The 17779-nt window shown below is 41.1% G+C and overlaps 2 protein-coding genes across 2 annotated transcripts; one reads left to right on the forward strand and one right to left on the reverse strand.

Annotated features, from left to right (window-relative positions):
• The first annotated feature begins 695 nt into the window (after positions 1-695).
• LOC114098459 (olfactory receptor 51I2-like) lies at positions 696-1658 on the forward strand. The gene has a single exon (XM_027942707.2). The coding sequence runs from the start codon at positions 696-698 to the stop codon at positions 1656-1658; it is 963 nt and encodes a 320-aa protein (XP_027798508.1).
• Positions 1659-6354: 4696 nt separating this feature from the next.
• On the reverse strand, positions 6355-8060 carry LOC114098492 (olfactory receptor 51E1). Its single transcript, XM_027942741.2, has one exon. The coding sequence runs from the start codon at positions 8020-8022 to the stop codon at positions 7069-7071; it is 954 nt and encodes a 317-aa protein (XP_027798542.1). The 5' UTR covers positions 8023-8060; the 3' UTR covers positions 6355-7068.
• Positions 8061-17779: the final 9719 nt, after the last annotated feature.

Consider the following 17779-nt stretch of genomic DNA (forward strand, 5'->3'; position numbering starts at 1 on the left):
GAAGAAATTTGGCCCAAAATGTTTAATAATAAATCATGTAACTTATTACATATCAAAAGTGTATTATAGAAAAATCAAGGGCAAGATAAAACAGATGATCTCAGGAATAACTGACTTTAGAAAAAGCACGGCAACCCCTCACTCTCTGATTCTGTTTATACCCTGCATGAATCCTTACCCTTCCTCATTCCTCTCTACTGATTTGAATCAATTGTCTTTGTCTCTTTCCAAAAAGGAATTCTTCATTTCCATCGATGCATGTGAAAATAACGCATCCTCAATTTGAGCAAAAAGTACATACCAACTACATTCTCTGAACTTTAGTTACTATTTCCTGGCAGACTGAATATCATCCCACCAGTTCAGACCCAGTGTCAACCTTAGAGATAATAATCCTTGCAAAATAAGATTTTGGAAGTAGCATTGACATGGCTATGAGGGCCCAATCTTGTGTTTGAAAGGAGCCAGATCTTCAAAATAAGAGTTTATAAAAGATCAGATAGTCTACGAGGATTTGAATCATTATTATGCTTTCTTATACATATCAGTAAATGGTAGAACCAGCTCTGACTTGATTTTTTTATACTTTAGATTTAGCACTAGCTTGTTCTTTTTTTGTCATCTAAGATCATCTCAGTGTCTATTCAGATCGGAGAGGTCACAATCTCTAAGGAGTCCTCAGCTGCCTTCCAAGGATGCTCCCTTCCCAGTCCTATGGCAACATCTCCTTCTTTCAGCCACCTGCTTTTCTCATGATTGGCATCCCAGGACTGGAGGACTTTCATGGTTGGATCTCCATCCCCTTCTCCTCCATGTATACTGTGGCACTCACTGGAAACTGCCTCATCCTCCTGGCTGTGAGAAGCACACCCAGCCTGCATCAGCCCATGTATTATTTCCTGTCCATGCTGGCTCTCACTGATGTGGGCCTCACCTTGTCCACACTGCCCACAACCCTGGCTGTGCTCTGGTTTGATCATCGGTTCATTGGTTTCAATGCATGTCTGGTCCAGATGTTCTTCCTGCACTCCTTTTCTGTAGTGGAGTCCTCAGTGCTCCTGGCCATGTCATTTGACCGCTTTGTGGCCATCTCTAACCCCTTGCGCTATGCAGCTATCCTCACAAATAATGTCATCATCAGGATTGGGATGGCCATTGTGGCTCGAGCCACTCTGTCCCTCTTCCCAGGCCCCTTCTTGCTGAAAAGACTAAACTACTGCCCTGGCAAGATCCTTCTGTCCCACTCATTTTGTTTCCATGCAGATGTCATGAAAAGGGCCTGTGATGACATCACTGTCAACATCCTGTATGGGCTCTACGTGGTTCTGTCCACAGTGGGTGTGGACTCCTTGCTTATTGTCCTGTCCTACACCCTTATTCTTCATACAGTGATGGGGCTGGCCTCTCCCAAGGAGCGTGCCCGGGCCCTCAACACTTGTGTCTCTCATATCTTAGCCGTGTTGGTTTTCTACATCCCAGTCATAGGTGTGTCCATGATCCACCGTTTTGGGAGGCACCTGCCCCCCATTGTACATGCTCTTGTTGCCTATGTGTACCTGGTGGTGCCTCCTGTGCTCAACCCCATCATCTACAGTGTCAAGTCCAAGCCCATCCGGGGAGCCATGCTCAGGGTTCTGAGGAAGAAAGACCAAGGCTGATAAAACTTAAGATATAATAGATTTTTTTGTTAAATGAGAAAATCTTTGCAAGCTATTCTTCCAACAGAGGATTAACTTCTAAAATACATTTAAAAAAAAAAACTCAGCACACACCCACATACCAAATAACTCATTCAATTCCTGGGCAAATGAAATAAACAGATACTTTTCATAAAGAAGTGCAAACGGCCAAGAATTACATGAAAATAAATGTTGAACCTCTTTAGTCATTCGGGAAACAGGAATCAAAACTATACTGAGGTTCCATCTCATTCTCAGAATGGTAATCATCAAGAACACAAATAGCCAGAAACACTGTTGTGGATGTGGGAGCAGGGAGGAATCCTTACACCGTTTTGTTGGGCATGTAAATTAGTATAGCCACTGTGGAAATCAGTATGGAAGTTCCTCAAAAAAACTAAAAATAGAACTACCATATGATCCAGCTATTGCATTTCTCCACATTTATCTAAATAATTAAAAATAGCAGATTCATGCATTTTCATGTTTATAGTAGCACAATTCACAATACCAAGTTATATAAGTAACCTATGCATCAGTCAGCAAATGAATGGATAAAGAAAATCTGGTATATATACACAATGGAGTTTCACTCAGCATAAAGGAGGATGAAATTATGTTATTTGCAGGAAAATGGATGGAACAATTTATTAAGTGAAATTATCAGACTCAGATAAGTATCATCTCTTTTCTCTCAAATATGGAAGCTAGAGCAAGGGGGGAAAGGATCTCATGAAAATAGAAGAAAGACCTAGAGTTAAAAACCCTGTATACCCTTTTGTTCCCTTAGGAGAGTAAGTAGAAAGTAGGGAAAGAAGACTAGGCAGAGGAAGGAAGAAGGCAAGGGGAGGTACTAGGGAGTAAAATTAATCAAAGGATGACATGTTCATGTACAAATATGACACAGTGAAACCTACTGTTATTTATAATTAATATGCACCAATAACAGAGAAAGACTAAGAAGACCCTCCTATAGACTCATGGGAACCTGTTAGGGTCAGCAAGCACTGAAAATCCCTAGTCCATGCTAAGACAGTGGGAATACCATAAAGTTCAGTTATCTTATAAATCCATGTCTAGCATTTACTTTGCAAAGAAGTAAGGAGGATTAAAGACTAAACAATACCTCCAGAGCTTATAATTTTATGGAAGGGGGTAAAGCCCGAAAGGTAGGTGACCAGGTTGTACAGAATTGCACAGACTATGTTAAATAATTTGGCTTGTACCTAGTACATAAAAAATCACTTATCAGATATTTTATTGTAAAATAAGTTAGTATTTTGTATTTAAGAAGTTTGTATATTAGAAGTTTGTTGGACATATGCACAAGACTGGATCCAGGAGGAACAATCTTTATCTAATACCACCACTCCACCCTACAACTTCAGTGGAAGAAATTAAGAGATGCTTTGGAATCAGGAAGCTAGCTCACAAGATTACTATTTACTATTAAGAGACTATGTAGTAGCTAACAGTCTCCTAATGTTAGGTTCTCTGTCTTATTCTCCTTAGCCCTTGCCGCTCTGACTCATTGTCTCACCTTATTAGCTTTTCCTTCCAGACATGTTTATTGAATAAGTGGATAAATAAATGTGTTGATCAGATGATATGGTGCCATATGCCTTAGCACTGATTCTTCTTGAAACTTCTTTCGGGAATGTCCATTTCTCCAAAAGACTCCCTTGCCTTTCAGCTTCCGCAGTGAAGGCTGATATTGAAGATTGCTCTCTCTTCTGGGTCCTTATCTCAGATGTCTAGATTCTCCACACCCACATCCTTCACTTTAACTTACCTAGAGTTGAAAACCCTGCAGTATAAAAGGCAAGACCACAATTTTATTCTGTATCAGATTCACCTTTTTTGAATCAAGTCTAAAATAAAAACCCGTACAATTCCAGGCAAGACCAACTTTGAGGGTTTTGTATGTAAGAGAGAGATCACACACATCAGCACTGAAACCCTAAATTGATGGTATAACATAGCTCTTTCCCAAATTCAGGTCTGCCTGTAACCAGAAACCCAGATACAATGGAGGGGGATAGCACTCCTCAGGTGTGCCCATCACATACAAGGGGGTCTTATTTCAGTTTGAGGAGTGGAATAAGGCAGTTTATTAACCTAAGTAGACTCAGCGATGACAGGCTTTCTCCAATTCTTGTGAACTAGAAATGGTCCGGTTGTAAAGTTGAACAAAGAGATCTGGGAACACTATAGCATGAAGGCTTTGGGGTCCTAATGAATCACCAAGAGCTTTATTTATTTTTATTTATTTATTTATTTATTTATTTATTTTGGTATTACTAAAAGAAAAATGGCAGCAGTCAACTCAGACAAAAGAAACAGTGAATCAGAGACTTTAAAGTATGTGAAACATTGAGAGACAGCAAGTATTGTAAAGTATCAGAATGCATGATATGTTGAAAAAATATACCAAAAAAATAGGATAAGAACAGATATGGAAGGGAAGAGGAACTATTGTGTGATAACCTATTGTTATTCTAAGAAATTTGTATGCTATTTGAGAGGCGATCTTTAATGGATTCCAAACAGGGCAGTAAGATAATCAGAGATGTGTTTAGAAAAACAAGTGTAATCTACATGGGATTTAGAACTGAAGCAAAGATGTTGAAGATCAGGAGAGCAGTGTGCAGGCTGTGGCAACTGCCACTGTAGAAGACGAGCATCTGGGCCCCAGTGTTGACAGTCAGAATGGAGAACATAAGACACACTAAGAATCATTTCTGGATTAAACCTGAAAAAATCCTAGAAATGACTTAGATACTAAGTTTTAGTATTATTCTGACTTCTCCAGGACCCAACAAATATCTGAGACTATAGGGCCAGAGGCAGAAAGATCTGAACAAAGGACCCAGCGAAGGTTAAAAGGCTGTCCATGGGAAAGGCATGTAATGAAGGATTGTCCAGAACATATCCCAACTTTCCAACCAAATCTCCTAAAAGAAGCAACATTTCTCCTTCATCCTACTTCTTTCTCCAGACCCTTCCAAGGAATCCCAGAAAGTATTTATAAAGTAAATCACCAGAAATCCGGTCTAGTTTTGCCAGTATCTGGAATTTAGTACTTGTTGGGAAAAATGAGAAAGGGGTGGGAGTGGTGGTGGTGGGTATATTTACATTCACAGAACAATAAAGTCATTCAGGATCATAGCCATGAGTCTTTGTCATGGGCATATTCGCTATCATAGACTAGGAATTCTTTAGAAAAGTTTTTAAATGTGTCTGTCTGATTCATCTATTATCCATCTATGTTTGCCTCCAAAAGGATTCCAAATACAAAACAGACACATACAGTTATCATGTGCCCATGGAGAAGCACTCACACAACTGCATACTAAAAATCCAGAAGAATTAACACCAAAGTGCTAATAATGTGTTTTAAAAATATTCAAAGGTGACAATATTATTGAAGATTTTCATTACATTTTTATTTCTTTTATATTTTCAGGGTGTCTACAATTTTTGTTTACAGAGATTTATAATGTTTTCCTCATTTAAAAAAAATCTCTTTTCTCTTCTTTTCATTCTTTTTCTCAACTCCAATGCCAAGGCCCTTCTGGACAACAGCTGATCCTCTATACAGTTCAAAGTGACCATAGCTTGCAATAACCCCAGCTTATGCTCTCATTTCTATTAACCACCACTCACCTGGACTTAGCTAATTCCAAAGTGCCCCAAATCCTCATTCTTCTGAGTTCTTGGACAAGAAGTTGGATATGCCGCCTCTATGCTCTCTCTATCAGGTCGGCCTCTGTGCTACTCAATATAGCCAGAAAATTATGAGTGGCCATGTGCCCTGCTCCCCACTATGCTCCCTGCCCCTCAAACTTGTCTGCTCCTCTTTGGATCTAACTAGGACTCTCCCTTTAGGTGTTGATCTCAAATCCTGCCCAGGCCACTATTGCAACTGTACAGTGCCCAACCCATTTCTGGAACTGCTGTGCTTGGCTTGTAGGCTTCTTGGGTGGAGATCAAGGCCATATCCAAACTGTAGGATTTTTACTGGCCTCTTTCATGGTGGTGTTATATAATCATCTGACAAACTTCTCCTGCAGGACAACTCAAAGTCCTAGGGATGTGTTGTATCCACCTATGTGCTCTCCTCACTCTCTGAGGACTCATTTTTCCCCTAACCTTGCTTCCTGGCCAGTCATATGAGCCACTGGCCCTACTCAGTTTCATGGTCCCCTTTGCTCTTGATTCTGGTCTGTGGTAACAAGTCCTGACATTATGTCACATGCTCCTGGATGTTCTTAGCTGCTTCTCTTCCTAAAGTGTCTCTCAGATATCCTAGTGCCTTCAGTGTTAGTCATACCATTCCCAAATAAGCCACTCTTTGGGAACTCCCCACACAGGTACAGTGGCAACTGGACCAGGACAGTGAGCAAGAGCTATTGGAATTAAGGCCATGAACTCAATTAACAGGAGTTTGCTCCATAAATAATTGGGGTTAGTGAAAGACAGGAATAAATACTTCCTCTAGAAAATGCAAGACTCTGGAAATACCTTACTCCTTATCTGACTGGTCAAACAGTCCTTTCACAAAATATAGGACTGGCATGAAAATTTCTTTTTTTTTATATAGGTTTTTTTTTGTTTGTTTGTTTTGTTTTGTTTTGTTTTGTTTTTGTGTCTTATGCAATTTTCCAGTCCCCATAGAACATCAATTTCCCCATTGATACAATGAGGGTACTAATAATATCCCTGCCTGAATCAGAAGCTGAAAGAAAGAAAATGAAAACTCTCAGAACAATGTGTGTCCTCTCTCTTTAATGTAGGCAAATGTAGTCTTTTCAAGGCTTTACTTTCAATCTTCCCCTCAGAGCCTCATACCCAGGAGAAAAGCAATTTTCTCTGTGGAATTTGTTTTGAAGAAGGAAATCCAGGTATATCTTTTTCCTGCATGTGAAATGATTGGGAATTCTGAAGAGGAAGTCATCTTTTTGAGCCAAATTATCTAACCTTATTTTATTCTTGGGTTTATTTTCTTTTGTCAGGCTTAAGCCTTTAGCAAGTATTCTTTAGATGAACTATACTTGTTTCAGGATGCAGCAGACTATCAGTGGAAGCAATTTTCTGGATGGAAAAATGGGAAGTAATAACTCACCCATGACTACCTCAGGGTCTTCATTATAAAGTGAAAAACAAACAGGATGATAATATTGGAAAATGGGGAATGACGATATATGGTCCTGTCATTTCTTTCCACATGAAGACTCCCCCACCAGTTTCATCTTCAAAGGCTCTGAGTTGTATTTTTTTGTTGTTGTTGTTAAAGAAGATCTTTTTCCTTAATACTGTCTTTCAAAATATTTCTATTAAAATCAGAATTGGAGGATTTTAAATTAAAAAAAAATGTGATCACTGACTCCTAGGGATCTGAAGTATGCATGTTCACATGGAGAAGACGAAGGATGCGCTGTCGGATCTGCTTTGTCTTCACTCCATACACGATGGGGTTGAGCACAGGAGGGACCAGCAGGTAGATGTTGGCCATGATGACGGGCAGGAGAGAGTCACGCCGCTTGCTAAAACGGTGCACCATAGACAATCCGATGAAAGGCACATAGAAGATGAAAACAGCACACACATGAGAGACGCATGTGCTAAATGCCTTTGCCTGGGCTTCACGTGTCAAGCCCAACACAGTCTTAAGGATAAGCAGATATGAGAATGAGATGAGAAGTGAATCCAAGCCAATGGCAGAGATGATGACAATGAGGCCATAGATGACATTGACACTGATATCAGCACAGGCCAACTTCATGACATCCTGGTGTAGGCAGTAGGAATGAGAAAGTTTGTTGGAGTGGCAGAAGGGCAGCTGTTTGATAAAGACAGGTAGGGGTGCCATTAGTGCAGCACCCCGTACCACAGCAGCCATGCCAATCTTGGCAACACGAGGCAATGTAAGCACAGTGGCATGGCGTAGTGGATGGCAGATGGCCACATAGCGGTCAAAGGCCATAGCCAGCAGCACTGTGGACTCCATGCCCGATAAGGAGTGGATGGCAAACATCTGTACCAGACAAGCATCGAACTGGATGGTAGTGGAATTGAACCAGAAGATGTCCATCATTTTGGGCATGGATGAGGTGGAGATGAGGATGTCAAGGCCAGAAAGCATGCAAAGAAAGATATACATGGGCTCATGTAGGCTGTGCTCGGTCCGTACGATGTAGATGATGGTCAAGTTACCTAGCACAGCAATAAGGTAGAGGGAGCACAACGGAAAGGCCAACCAGAACTGAGCCTCTTCCAAGCCCGGGAGGCCTATTAGGATGAAATATGTGGCACTAGATTCATTGCCATTGGGGACCACCATAGTGAAGAAATTGAGCAGTGACCAATGCCAGGCAGGTAGAGGCTGGAATGCAAAGATAAGCCATCGTCAGATCTTCCAGAATCCCAAGGCACACCTCCCTTAATCCTGATGTCCTATTTGAACTCAAATTCTAATTCCATTGCCTACCCAAACTCTAAACTCTCATTCCCGTTCTAAACTCAATCTAATAGAAAAGTATCATATGCAGATTCACCCAGTCCTACTTACTAACCTCATCTGTACAATCTTAATAACAAGTAAAATACTAGGACAAAATTCTAATCATATTTTAAGTTATTTAGTTCTAAAAGAAAGGCTACGGAGTATACATACATTGGTCTCAGATGATTTTAAAAAATACCATCAGTTCCTCTATCCTGTTCAGCCTTATGCTTTTTTATGCATAATACTGACTGTGATTCTTACCATATCATTAGACTAATGAATTCCAAACCAAATGTAGCAATATTAGTATTAACAACGAATCACATTAAAATTTAACCTCATCACTAATCTGATGACATCCCCCATTCCAGCCTTAACCCCTTTAACATTAACCCAATACTTAATCATACTAACTGTTTCAATTTTAGCCTAATATTAATAACATCCATTTTACTATGATAAATCCTACTGTAATAAACACCCCAATTAACTTTACTCTGAACTCTAACTATACATTTCAACTTTTCCCAAATGTTCAATCAAAGTTTTAAACTTGTCCAGACCACTCAGATTATCTACAGTAGATACCACTGGTATTTTATCAGATCCCATTTACAAAGCCAAAGCACCAACTCCAATATGCAGTGGATGTTAAATGCTAAGGGCTCACAATTCCCCCTTTATCCACAGACTTGTCCTTGATCAAATGGGAGGCACTTCCTCCAGAAGATTCCACAAGGCCCCAAAGAGGCTTATCTAGAGGCCAGTGACTGCCTGACATAAGGGTACAAAAGGTCAGCCTCCTTGTCTCCAGGTGGTAAAGATAGTGATGCTGGTAATTTAGAATTGCCAAACAGAATCCACAAAGGCTCCCTTTAAGTGAAAAGATAAAGGCTTACTGTAGTTATGTATGTGTCCAAAAAGACATAGTATATGTATGGTTCAGTTTCAGGTATTCATTAGTGGTCTTTGACTATATTGCCCACAGATAAAGGGGGACTACTGTATGTCATTTGAGCAGAAACCCCTTTTCTGTTTCCAGGAGACTCACTCAGTCTAAAACAGAGGAATTAACACAATTAGAACACTAGTCCAGAGCTGGTGGCATTAGATAATCAATCTTATAGTGGAGTTCAGGCTGACTCTGAACTGAACCTGGCTATCAAAGTTATATAGAGATAGAGATAAGAGAGATGGAGATAGAGGTGGAGATAAAGATAGATACTTTTCTGAGGGAGGAGATGTCAGACACTTGGGTTATCTCAGATTGCATCTCTAATAAGTTAACCAACCTGCGCTTCTTTAAAGAGCAAATATTCATGTATACTTACTATTTATTAGATTATTTAGTCTAAGTACATTGTAGTTTTCAAATATATTTACATACACCGGAGATGATAGATAGATAGACAGACAGATAGATAGATAGATAGATGATAGACAGACAGATAGATAGATAGAATGCCATCACACAGCAAATTGTTTCCAAGACCCCTACAAGTATGAAAACCCATGAGTGATCAATCTACTTATATAACATGACCTAATATTTGCATATAACCTCTGCATATCCTGCCATACACTTTCAATAATCTCTAGATTACTTACAGTACCTAATACAATGTAACTGCTCTGTGAAGAGTCATTAAACAATACAGCACCACTAGTATACCAACACCCAACATAATTAGTGCATCAGTTCCCCTGGAAACAGGCTGAGGCTGGTCTCCAGCTGAAGCCTCAGCCTTACTTAGCTTTCTTCCCTGCTCTATCCTGCTTTCCTCATGCTTTTCACGTCATCTTTCCCTCAATGTGATGATTCATAGTTGCTCTTTCCATGATTTCAATCACTCATGGTCAACTGAGATCTAAAAATATTAAATGGAAAATTTCAGAAATAAGCAGTTCACAAGCTTTACATTGTATGTGATACAAAGTACTATGATGAAATGTGCCACCATACTCTGGTGTACCTGGGACATGAATCTTCCTTTTACCTGGTGTCTCCACAATATTTATCTGACTCACCCATTAGTCACTTAGTAGCCTTCTTGGTTATCAGATCTACTGCCTCTACTGCCATGGCTTCAAAGTGCTTGTGCTCAGAAAACCTTTATTTTACTTAATGGCCCAAAAGTTCAGTATTTTCTATTATTTTTGATCCATAGTTGGTCAGGTCCCCAGATGTAGAACTCATGGACACAAAGGGCCAGGTGTGTGTGTGTGTGTGTGTGTGTGTGTGTGTGTCTGTGATACATATGGTCAGAGCTTTAGGATTTGGCCCTTAAGAGTTGGGAAGGGGCTTTGTACATATCCATTTTTCTATGTATAAACTCTCAATTCCAAAATCTATTTAGTGTGTGCTGAATTCTCTTTTGTGGTTCAAATTCATAATTCCAAAGTCTTACTAAGTGTCTACCTGACTATCTCTCAAGCACATCAAACACTTTCTGTCCAAAAAATAACCTCTTCCATGGCCATTCAGAGAATGAACTTTGAAGTCAATCCTACATTCCAATCCCAGGCATGACCTGTGTGATCTCAAATAAGTCATTTAAAATTTCTAAGTCTCAGTTTCCTGATCTTTAAAATGATAACAGCCCCTGCCTCATGGGGTCAATGTGAAAATTAAATGAGAAGAAGAGTGAAAAGCATTTAACTCAATACATCACAGAAGAAGCATAAAAAACACATAACTCTTGTTTAATGTTTTCCTCCAGTATGTCTTTCTCCTATTGTGGTGGCCTCGCCAGTCACACCAGCTACACACTCTGATCCTGACTTCCCTGCCTCTAGTATAGCCTTCCTCATCAGCACAATCTTCGTAATCTAACTGCCAATTATTTTAAAAATGTGCTTGAAAATTCCAAATGGATTGTAGAATAAAGACAAAACTCCTTAGGATATGGCTAAAGAACTGCCTTTCAGAATCTGGCCTTAGGCCTCTCACCATGGCCCCTGTGCTCCAGCCACATTGGAATACATGCTGCTTCATAAAAGTAAAACTGATTCTCGTGACTGTTTCATTTTGCCTGTTTTATTTCTCATCCTTTGATCAAGAGAAACGGTTCCTCCCAGACCTCCCTCCAACTTCCCACACTCATTTTTTATGTCCTGGCTTACTTTCTCTCTCCTATGTTACTTTTCCTAAGCTTCTTTCCCCTGGGCATAATTAAATGTTTCCTGCTCTGTGCTCCCAAAGAACTTTACTTAGGTCTCTTTTTATGCATTTACCCTTCTGATAATAAGAAATCTAATTATTGCTATATTCATTTTTCCCTGAATTTTAAACTGCTGAATGCCAGGCAGGCATCCTACTATATTTATTAGTGTTAAGTTAGTGTTTATTGACTGTAAAAATAAATTTTATCAACAAAAGAATCCCCCAGTGAGCATCTGAGGTTAACACGGTTAAGAAGAAGGTCGGTCTGCCAAATGTAGGAACGTTAGAGATTTTTGAGAGGGAGGAAAGAATGTTTGCAAGGTCAGAGCAGGGTGGTCTTAAGTTTAGAACAAGAATCTTTAGGGTCAAACAGAAGAGCCCTTTCTTACTCAGGGAGCCAGAGGGCACAAGAGGACATGCAGAAAACAGAGTAACTGCAATGCCTTGGCTTTAATAAATGCAAAGAGGATATGAAGCATAGTTTGCACCTGATAGAAAACCTAGGATCCCTCACCTGAAAACATTAGCAAGAAGGTTCTGATGCTCCAGAGGGCCAAGTATCCATGCCATCCACCAGTTTCACATGAACAGACATGGTAGAGCAAACAAATCCCCATAATAAAAATGTGCTGCATTGAAAACGTATTGGTGGGCCTAGGCACATTTCCACCCTGCTAAGTTGTTTATCTACAAATAACAGGAAAGATCTGCTGTGCCAGGTGTCCCTGACTCAGTCAGGCTAGCAATCCCCTAGCAGCCACCAATCTGCATGAGACAGGAAAATACCTGGGATGCCAAATGACCCTCCCAGTAGTTTATGGTGTTGGGAAACCATGTAGTTCAGCACAAACACCCCCTCTTGGCTTAAACCAATCAGTTCAAATGAATCCCCCTCTTGTAGTTACCAATCACCCCTACCCAACTTGTTCCCGCCAGTGAATGTGCGAATCATGTTTTAGAGTTGTTTGATTTTCCCGCGGTGTGTGATGATTTGCTAAGAGATGCTATGATGTATGTGGGGGTCCCTGCCTTCTCTAAAGATTGTATAAAACTCCTGCAAACCCTGGACTCTCAGCGTCATCAGTTGTTGTGTGTGCGTGGAGGACCGAGCTAGCTCGCAATAAACACCTCTTTGCTGTTTACATCGTGGGGGGGGGGAAGAAAATGTATTGGTGGGGCTGGGATTGTGGCTCAGTGGTAGAGCACTTGCTTAGCATGGGCGGGACCCATGCTAAAATAAAGGCATTGTGTTGTGTCCATCTACAAAAAAAAAGATTCATTTTCTCTCTCTCTCTCTCTCTCTCTCTCTCTCTCTCTCTCTCTCTCAAAAAAAAAAAAAAAAGAAAGAAAGAAAAGAAATTAAAAAAAAAAAAAAACAAAAAAAGTATTGGTGGTCTGGTGCAGTGGCTCATGCCTATAATCCAAGCTAACTGGGAGGCTGAGGCAGGAGGATCACAGTTTGAGGCCAGCCCTGGAAACTTAACAAGACTCTGTCTCAACGTAAAAAATAATGAGGGCTGGGGGTACAGTTCAATGGTAGAGTGTCCTTGGATTCAATAACCACCTCCCTTCCATTACCATGGTGGGTAGAGTGATGTGGTGAGCAAAATCTTGGAGCTAAGAATCTTCTCCCTAAAGAATGCAGAGAATAATAATAACCTCATAGTGCTGCTATGAAATTATATTATAAGGCATATCAAAAGGTGTTGTAAAAACAATTACAGCACGCAAGCACTTTTTTCCATCAAAAAAAATGGAAAACAAGATCTATGAAAATGTTTGAAGTTTCCAAGAATTTTTCATTTCGCCCAATTTGTTATCTTAATTACCACTCAACCTCTGGCACACTCATTCTTTCACCAATAGACACACACAGTGATAACAGTTAATCTCTCACAATGGCAAGAATGGGCACTGATGGACAGATGCCCAAAATCTAAAAGGGAAGAGTAAGCTGACCTTGAAGGGATGTGCATAAGTAGCACAAAATGGGCTGCTGTTGCTGGAAGTTGGATACCAATCTGGACCCAAGAAGACTACAGCAATAGAAATAGAAGGAACAGAGAGGGAGCCAGCCAGAGAGCCCAATTAGTGCTCTTCAGGCTGCTGGCCCTGAAGCATCTCAATCTCACAGTCTCCCCAAGAGGTAGCAGAGGACAAAGAGAACTCCCAGGTAGCCTTCCAGCCTGAGCATCTGTTAGTAATTAAAACCATTTGCATGCACTCAAAAGATGCTTTGAGCTCAGAAGGAAGTTGGAACTAAATCACTCTAATATGGAAAAAAAAAAGTAGAATTAAGGAAAAATAAACAAAGAAATCATTTTTTTTTCTTTTTCTTTCTTTCTTTTTTTAGAAAGCCCACACACTGCCCTAACCCCCAAGGGATAACTCTGCCCTTGAAATTTTCTCTAAAACCTCAAACTATCTTAGCAAGTCCCAGGAATGTTTCTTGGAGAACCATGAAGAATATCTTAGCCCTTTCTCAGAATGGGAAACAAGGGAGTCCCCAGCTATGGAGTAGAGATTCACTTTGAGGCCCTCAATCCTCTTCCTTCCTTCCTTCCCCCTGGCCTTCAGAACTCTGCCAGTTAGAGCCAGTTTAACACTCATCCCCTATCCAACCGCTTCTCATAGATCCATGGAAAAGCACACAGAGAGGAAGATGGCACTCTTCACCCTCTCTTCTGACCCAAGGAAACAATGAAATCACCCACAACACTGATTTTGTTGTTTTTAATAATACTTTAGCAGATTTCATTATATACCTACAAAATGCCAGACACTATACAGTACCTACTGTATATTATTATCTCTAATCCAAGAACAACTCTGCATGAGAGGAGTTTTGTGTGTCCTTTCTACATTGTAGATGAAAAAACTGAGGTTCCAAGGAGTTAAACAGCATTCTCAGGATTTAACAGTTGATTAGTAAAGCAGAAACTTGACCTAGACTAACTCCAAGACCTGTACACGTTTCCTGATCCAGGCTCCCTTTAACTGTGCTACACCCTCTGAAAGCTAAAAAAATCTTCCCAGGAGGTAAAGTAAAAGAATAGCTTGATAGGTGTAATACCTGGCCCAGGTATAATCTCAGAGGGAAACCAGGAGGGCAGAAAGAGGACTCTCCTGGACAGGGACTTGAGGCAGCATCCTCCTCTTCCAGCCCCAACTCTACTGTCTGTGACACAGGGAGGAACCATAGCGGAGATTAAAAGATTTGTCCTCTGCCAAGTATCTCCTTACTATCTAATTAGAACTTCTCATCAACCCATCAAGTTAGTATTATTAGTCCCATTTGGCAGATAAAACATTGAAGGTTAGAGCACAGAGTGGCAAATCTACATGTTTTCCAAAATGCCAGGCTACTGCCCTGCTCATAACCCAGTTTCCTTAAGAATAAATAGATGGGGGCTGGGATTGTGGCTCAGAGGTAGAGCACTAGCCTAGCATGGGCGGGACCCGGGTTTAATCCTCAGCACCACATAAAAATAAAGGCATTGTTAAAAAATAAAAGAATAAATAGATGATTTGTAAGGGCTATTTCATGTTGTTCTCCATTGAATCCAAAATTGAGGACCTTGAGTCCAGGTACCTCTCTAGAGTTCAAGACCTCCAGCTAGCTCTCCCCACTTAGGTTCAATGTGAAAGGAAAACAAGGGGTAATGGGAGAGGGGGTTTATGGTGTCTGTCATTATCTGGACACATAATGTCTCATGCCTAGAGTAACAAAGTGGACACTGGTGCTACTTCCAGATTCAATGGGAATATTTGGAAGCAAATTCTCTTGGAGAGAATCTTAGACATACCTGGGAGCCTCTGGTTCCCACTGCCAACCCAGGGAAGGAAGGCAGATCTCAGAAGCAATGCCATGACTGACAAAGACCGCAGGGTCTTTTCACAATTATTGGAGGAGACTTTATCCTAACTCTACATAAGGGCAGTCTTGCCAGATCACATCCACCCAAATTATCTGCACCCAATGTGCCCCATACATTGCTTAGATTTGATCAAGCAGATGAACCCTTGAAGGAGTTTGGCCATTATTTTTTAAATGGCCAATATGAGACTGGAAAGATGAAATAATGCAATTGATAATTACAAAAACTTGAGTGAAATTTCCACCTTATCCTACTCACTCAAGTCAAACAGGTCCCCTAAATTTAGCCCAAGGAGGAGCTCCTAGGGTTCAGGTCCCTTTCCATTCTCCTCATAAGTAAGATCAGTCTTGCGAAGTTTGACCTTGTTATCTATCAGTGCCCCATGGAGTTAGGCTACCTTGTGCCTAACTGAAGGCAAATGTGGAGCAGGAGAAACACCTGATTTGGGATTTGAGTCAGTACACAGTGTTTTCAGCAATTTTTGATTGCTGATTACTATGTTCCAGACAACTCACTAAGTACTGGGGACACTGAGGTACAGGGGAAACAAGGCACAGCTCCAGCCCTTTAGGTGTGAGGAGAGACTGAGGCAAACATACAGTTCTCACAACACATTATGATAAGCGCTAGGGCAAGGGTAAGCATCAGGATCTTGGAAGCAAAGACAACCATGGCTCACCATATTTAGGCTCAGAGGGTTCCACAAAGAGGTGACACTGAACCATGGCTTGCAGGACCAGTTGCATTTAATCAGGGAGTTGGGGTGGGGGAGGGCAGAGATAGTAGGATTCAGTTAACAAAAACATACTGCCGAAGCTGGAGATCAAACAGTGTATACAACAGATGAGATCATGCTCATGCACCTCATATACCAGGAGGACAACAACTAAAAGTAAATATAGAAACAGGAAAGAAAATTTCATATAAAGACATTATTTAGTCAGCAATCAAAAAGTGCATTAAGGACCAGACAAAGAGATGGATAGAGAAAGATAGGATCAAGGCACATCAGAGAAAGTTTCTCTAAAGAGGTGACAAATGACTGAGAGCCCTGTGATGAGAAAATACCCACCACTCTGAGATCTAGGGAAAGCATTTTCCAGGCAAAGGAGACAATAGAAGAAAATGGTATTAAGGTCAGAATATCTTGGGGAGCTCGGGGAACAGAGAGAAGCTCAAGATGGCCAGAACACCAACAGCACAGGAGAGTTTAAGATGAGCCAGAGGAGACAGGGGCCAGCTTGTGTCACTATGATTTGCCAGACATGGTAAGGAGCTTAATTATGAGTGACTGAAAGGAATTTAAGCAACACCCTTTGTCTACTTTGTTTTTTAAAGTATCCTCTGGCAAAGGCGAAGACTCAATGTAAAAGAAACCAGACCTTGTTTGGAAAGCTGCAAGGCTCTAGTGTGGTTGGGGTAAAAAGTGCAAGGCAGGAAAGGTTGCAGTGTGGATGCTGAGCTGCTTTTTAAATGGACTGAAAGATAAACCCTGATCCTAGACACAGACTGAGCCAGCATTGAAGCCTCAGGAAGATTATTAAATCACAGTTTCAGCCACAGCCTGACTCCTGGTACAGAGTATAGAAAGAGCCCTGTTCCCACTCAGAGTTCCCCATATGCCCCTAGCTACAGCCTGATCCCCAGTCACACACTGAACTTCATTCTTAAAATTAGGGATGGCCCTGTCCACACATCAAAACACAATCTAACCCAAATCAACCCCAATATAACCCCACCCCAATCTGTTCTCTGTCCCTACTGACATTTATACTCTTGCCAGCCTCTGGACAGGTATACCAGTACACTGATTATTGAAAAATTGGTTGAAAACTATCCTTAGGCAACATTTATCACCTGCCTACTTCCCTTCATCACACAAAAAGAAATTACTGTCTGTCCTCGGAGTGGATGGCTTTTCCCACATCCCCAGCCCCACCCTTGTACATCTGGTTCTTCAGCCTGGTTTCTCGGTCTCTCAGAAGGACTAACCAGTGATCACTAGCCACAAGTAACCCACACACCCCTACACCCCCTGGTCTCTACTCACCTCAGCTGTCCTGAAGGGATGGAATGTGTGCCTTTTCCCCCGGAACTCTTTCTAAAGAGGTCTGGGAAATTGCACTGAAGCCCTGCCCTCTCCCTGTCTCCACCTCCTCCTCTGGACCTCTCTTGCAGGGATTATTTATTCTCTCTCTTCCTTCCTTCCTCCTTCTGCTCCTGCCTGCTGGGGGTGCAAGGTTATGTCCAGAGGGTCCATCAGCCTATGCACCTCACTAGCCAGTTTTGGTGTGAGTTTCTTTCCCAGCTTCTAAGTCCTAGGAGGATGTGCCTGGGGGTATAGAGAAGGAGGGGCAATGTGTAGAATGGGTCTCTAGAGTCCTCCCCAAATGGGCTTCTGCCAGTTTGGATACTTATGTCAGCTCTCAGTGTGCAATGAAAGCAAGAAAAGTTTAGAAGAAACTCATTTTTATGCCCAGGGTCGTCTTGAGAATCCTTCTGCCAGTTTCTTCACAGGCTTATCAAACTCAGCCAGAAGAAAGGCAAAATT

This window comes from Marmota flaviventris, chromosome 9 (assembly GCF_047511675.1).
Source record: "Marmota flaviventris isolate mMarFla1 chromosome 9, mMarFla1.hap1, whole genome shotgun sequence".
Classification (NCBI taxonomy): Eukaryota; Metazoa; Chordata; class Mammalia; order Rodentia; family Sciuridae; genus Marmota; species Marmota flaviventris.

Excerpts from the sequence above, each read along its gene's own strand:
- LOC114098459 (XM_027942707.2), top strand. The coding sequence starts at position 696 with ATGCTCCCTTCCCAGTCCTATGGCAACATCTCCTTCTTTCAGCCACCT.
- LOC114098492 (XM_027942741.2), bottom strand. The coding sequence starts at position 8,022 with ATGGTGGTCCCCAATGGCAATGAATCTAGTGCCACATATTTCATCCTA.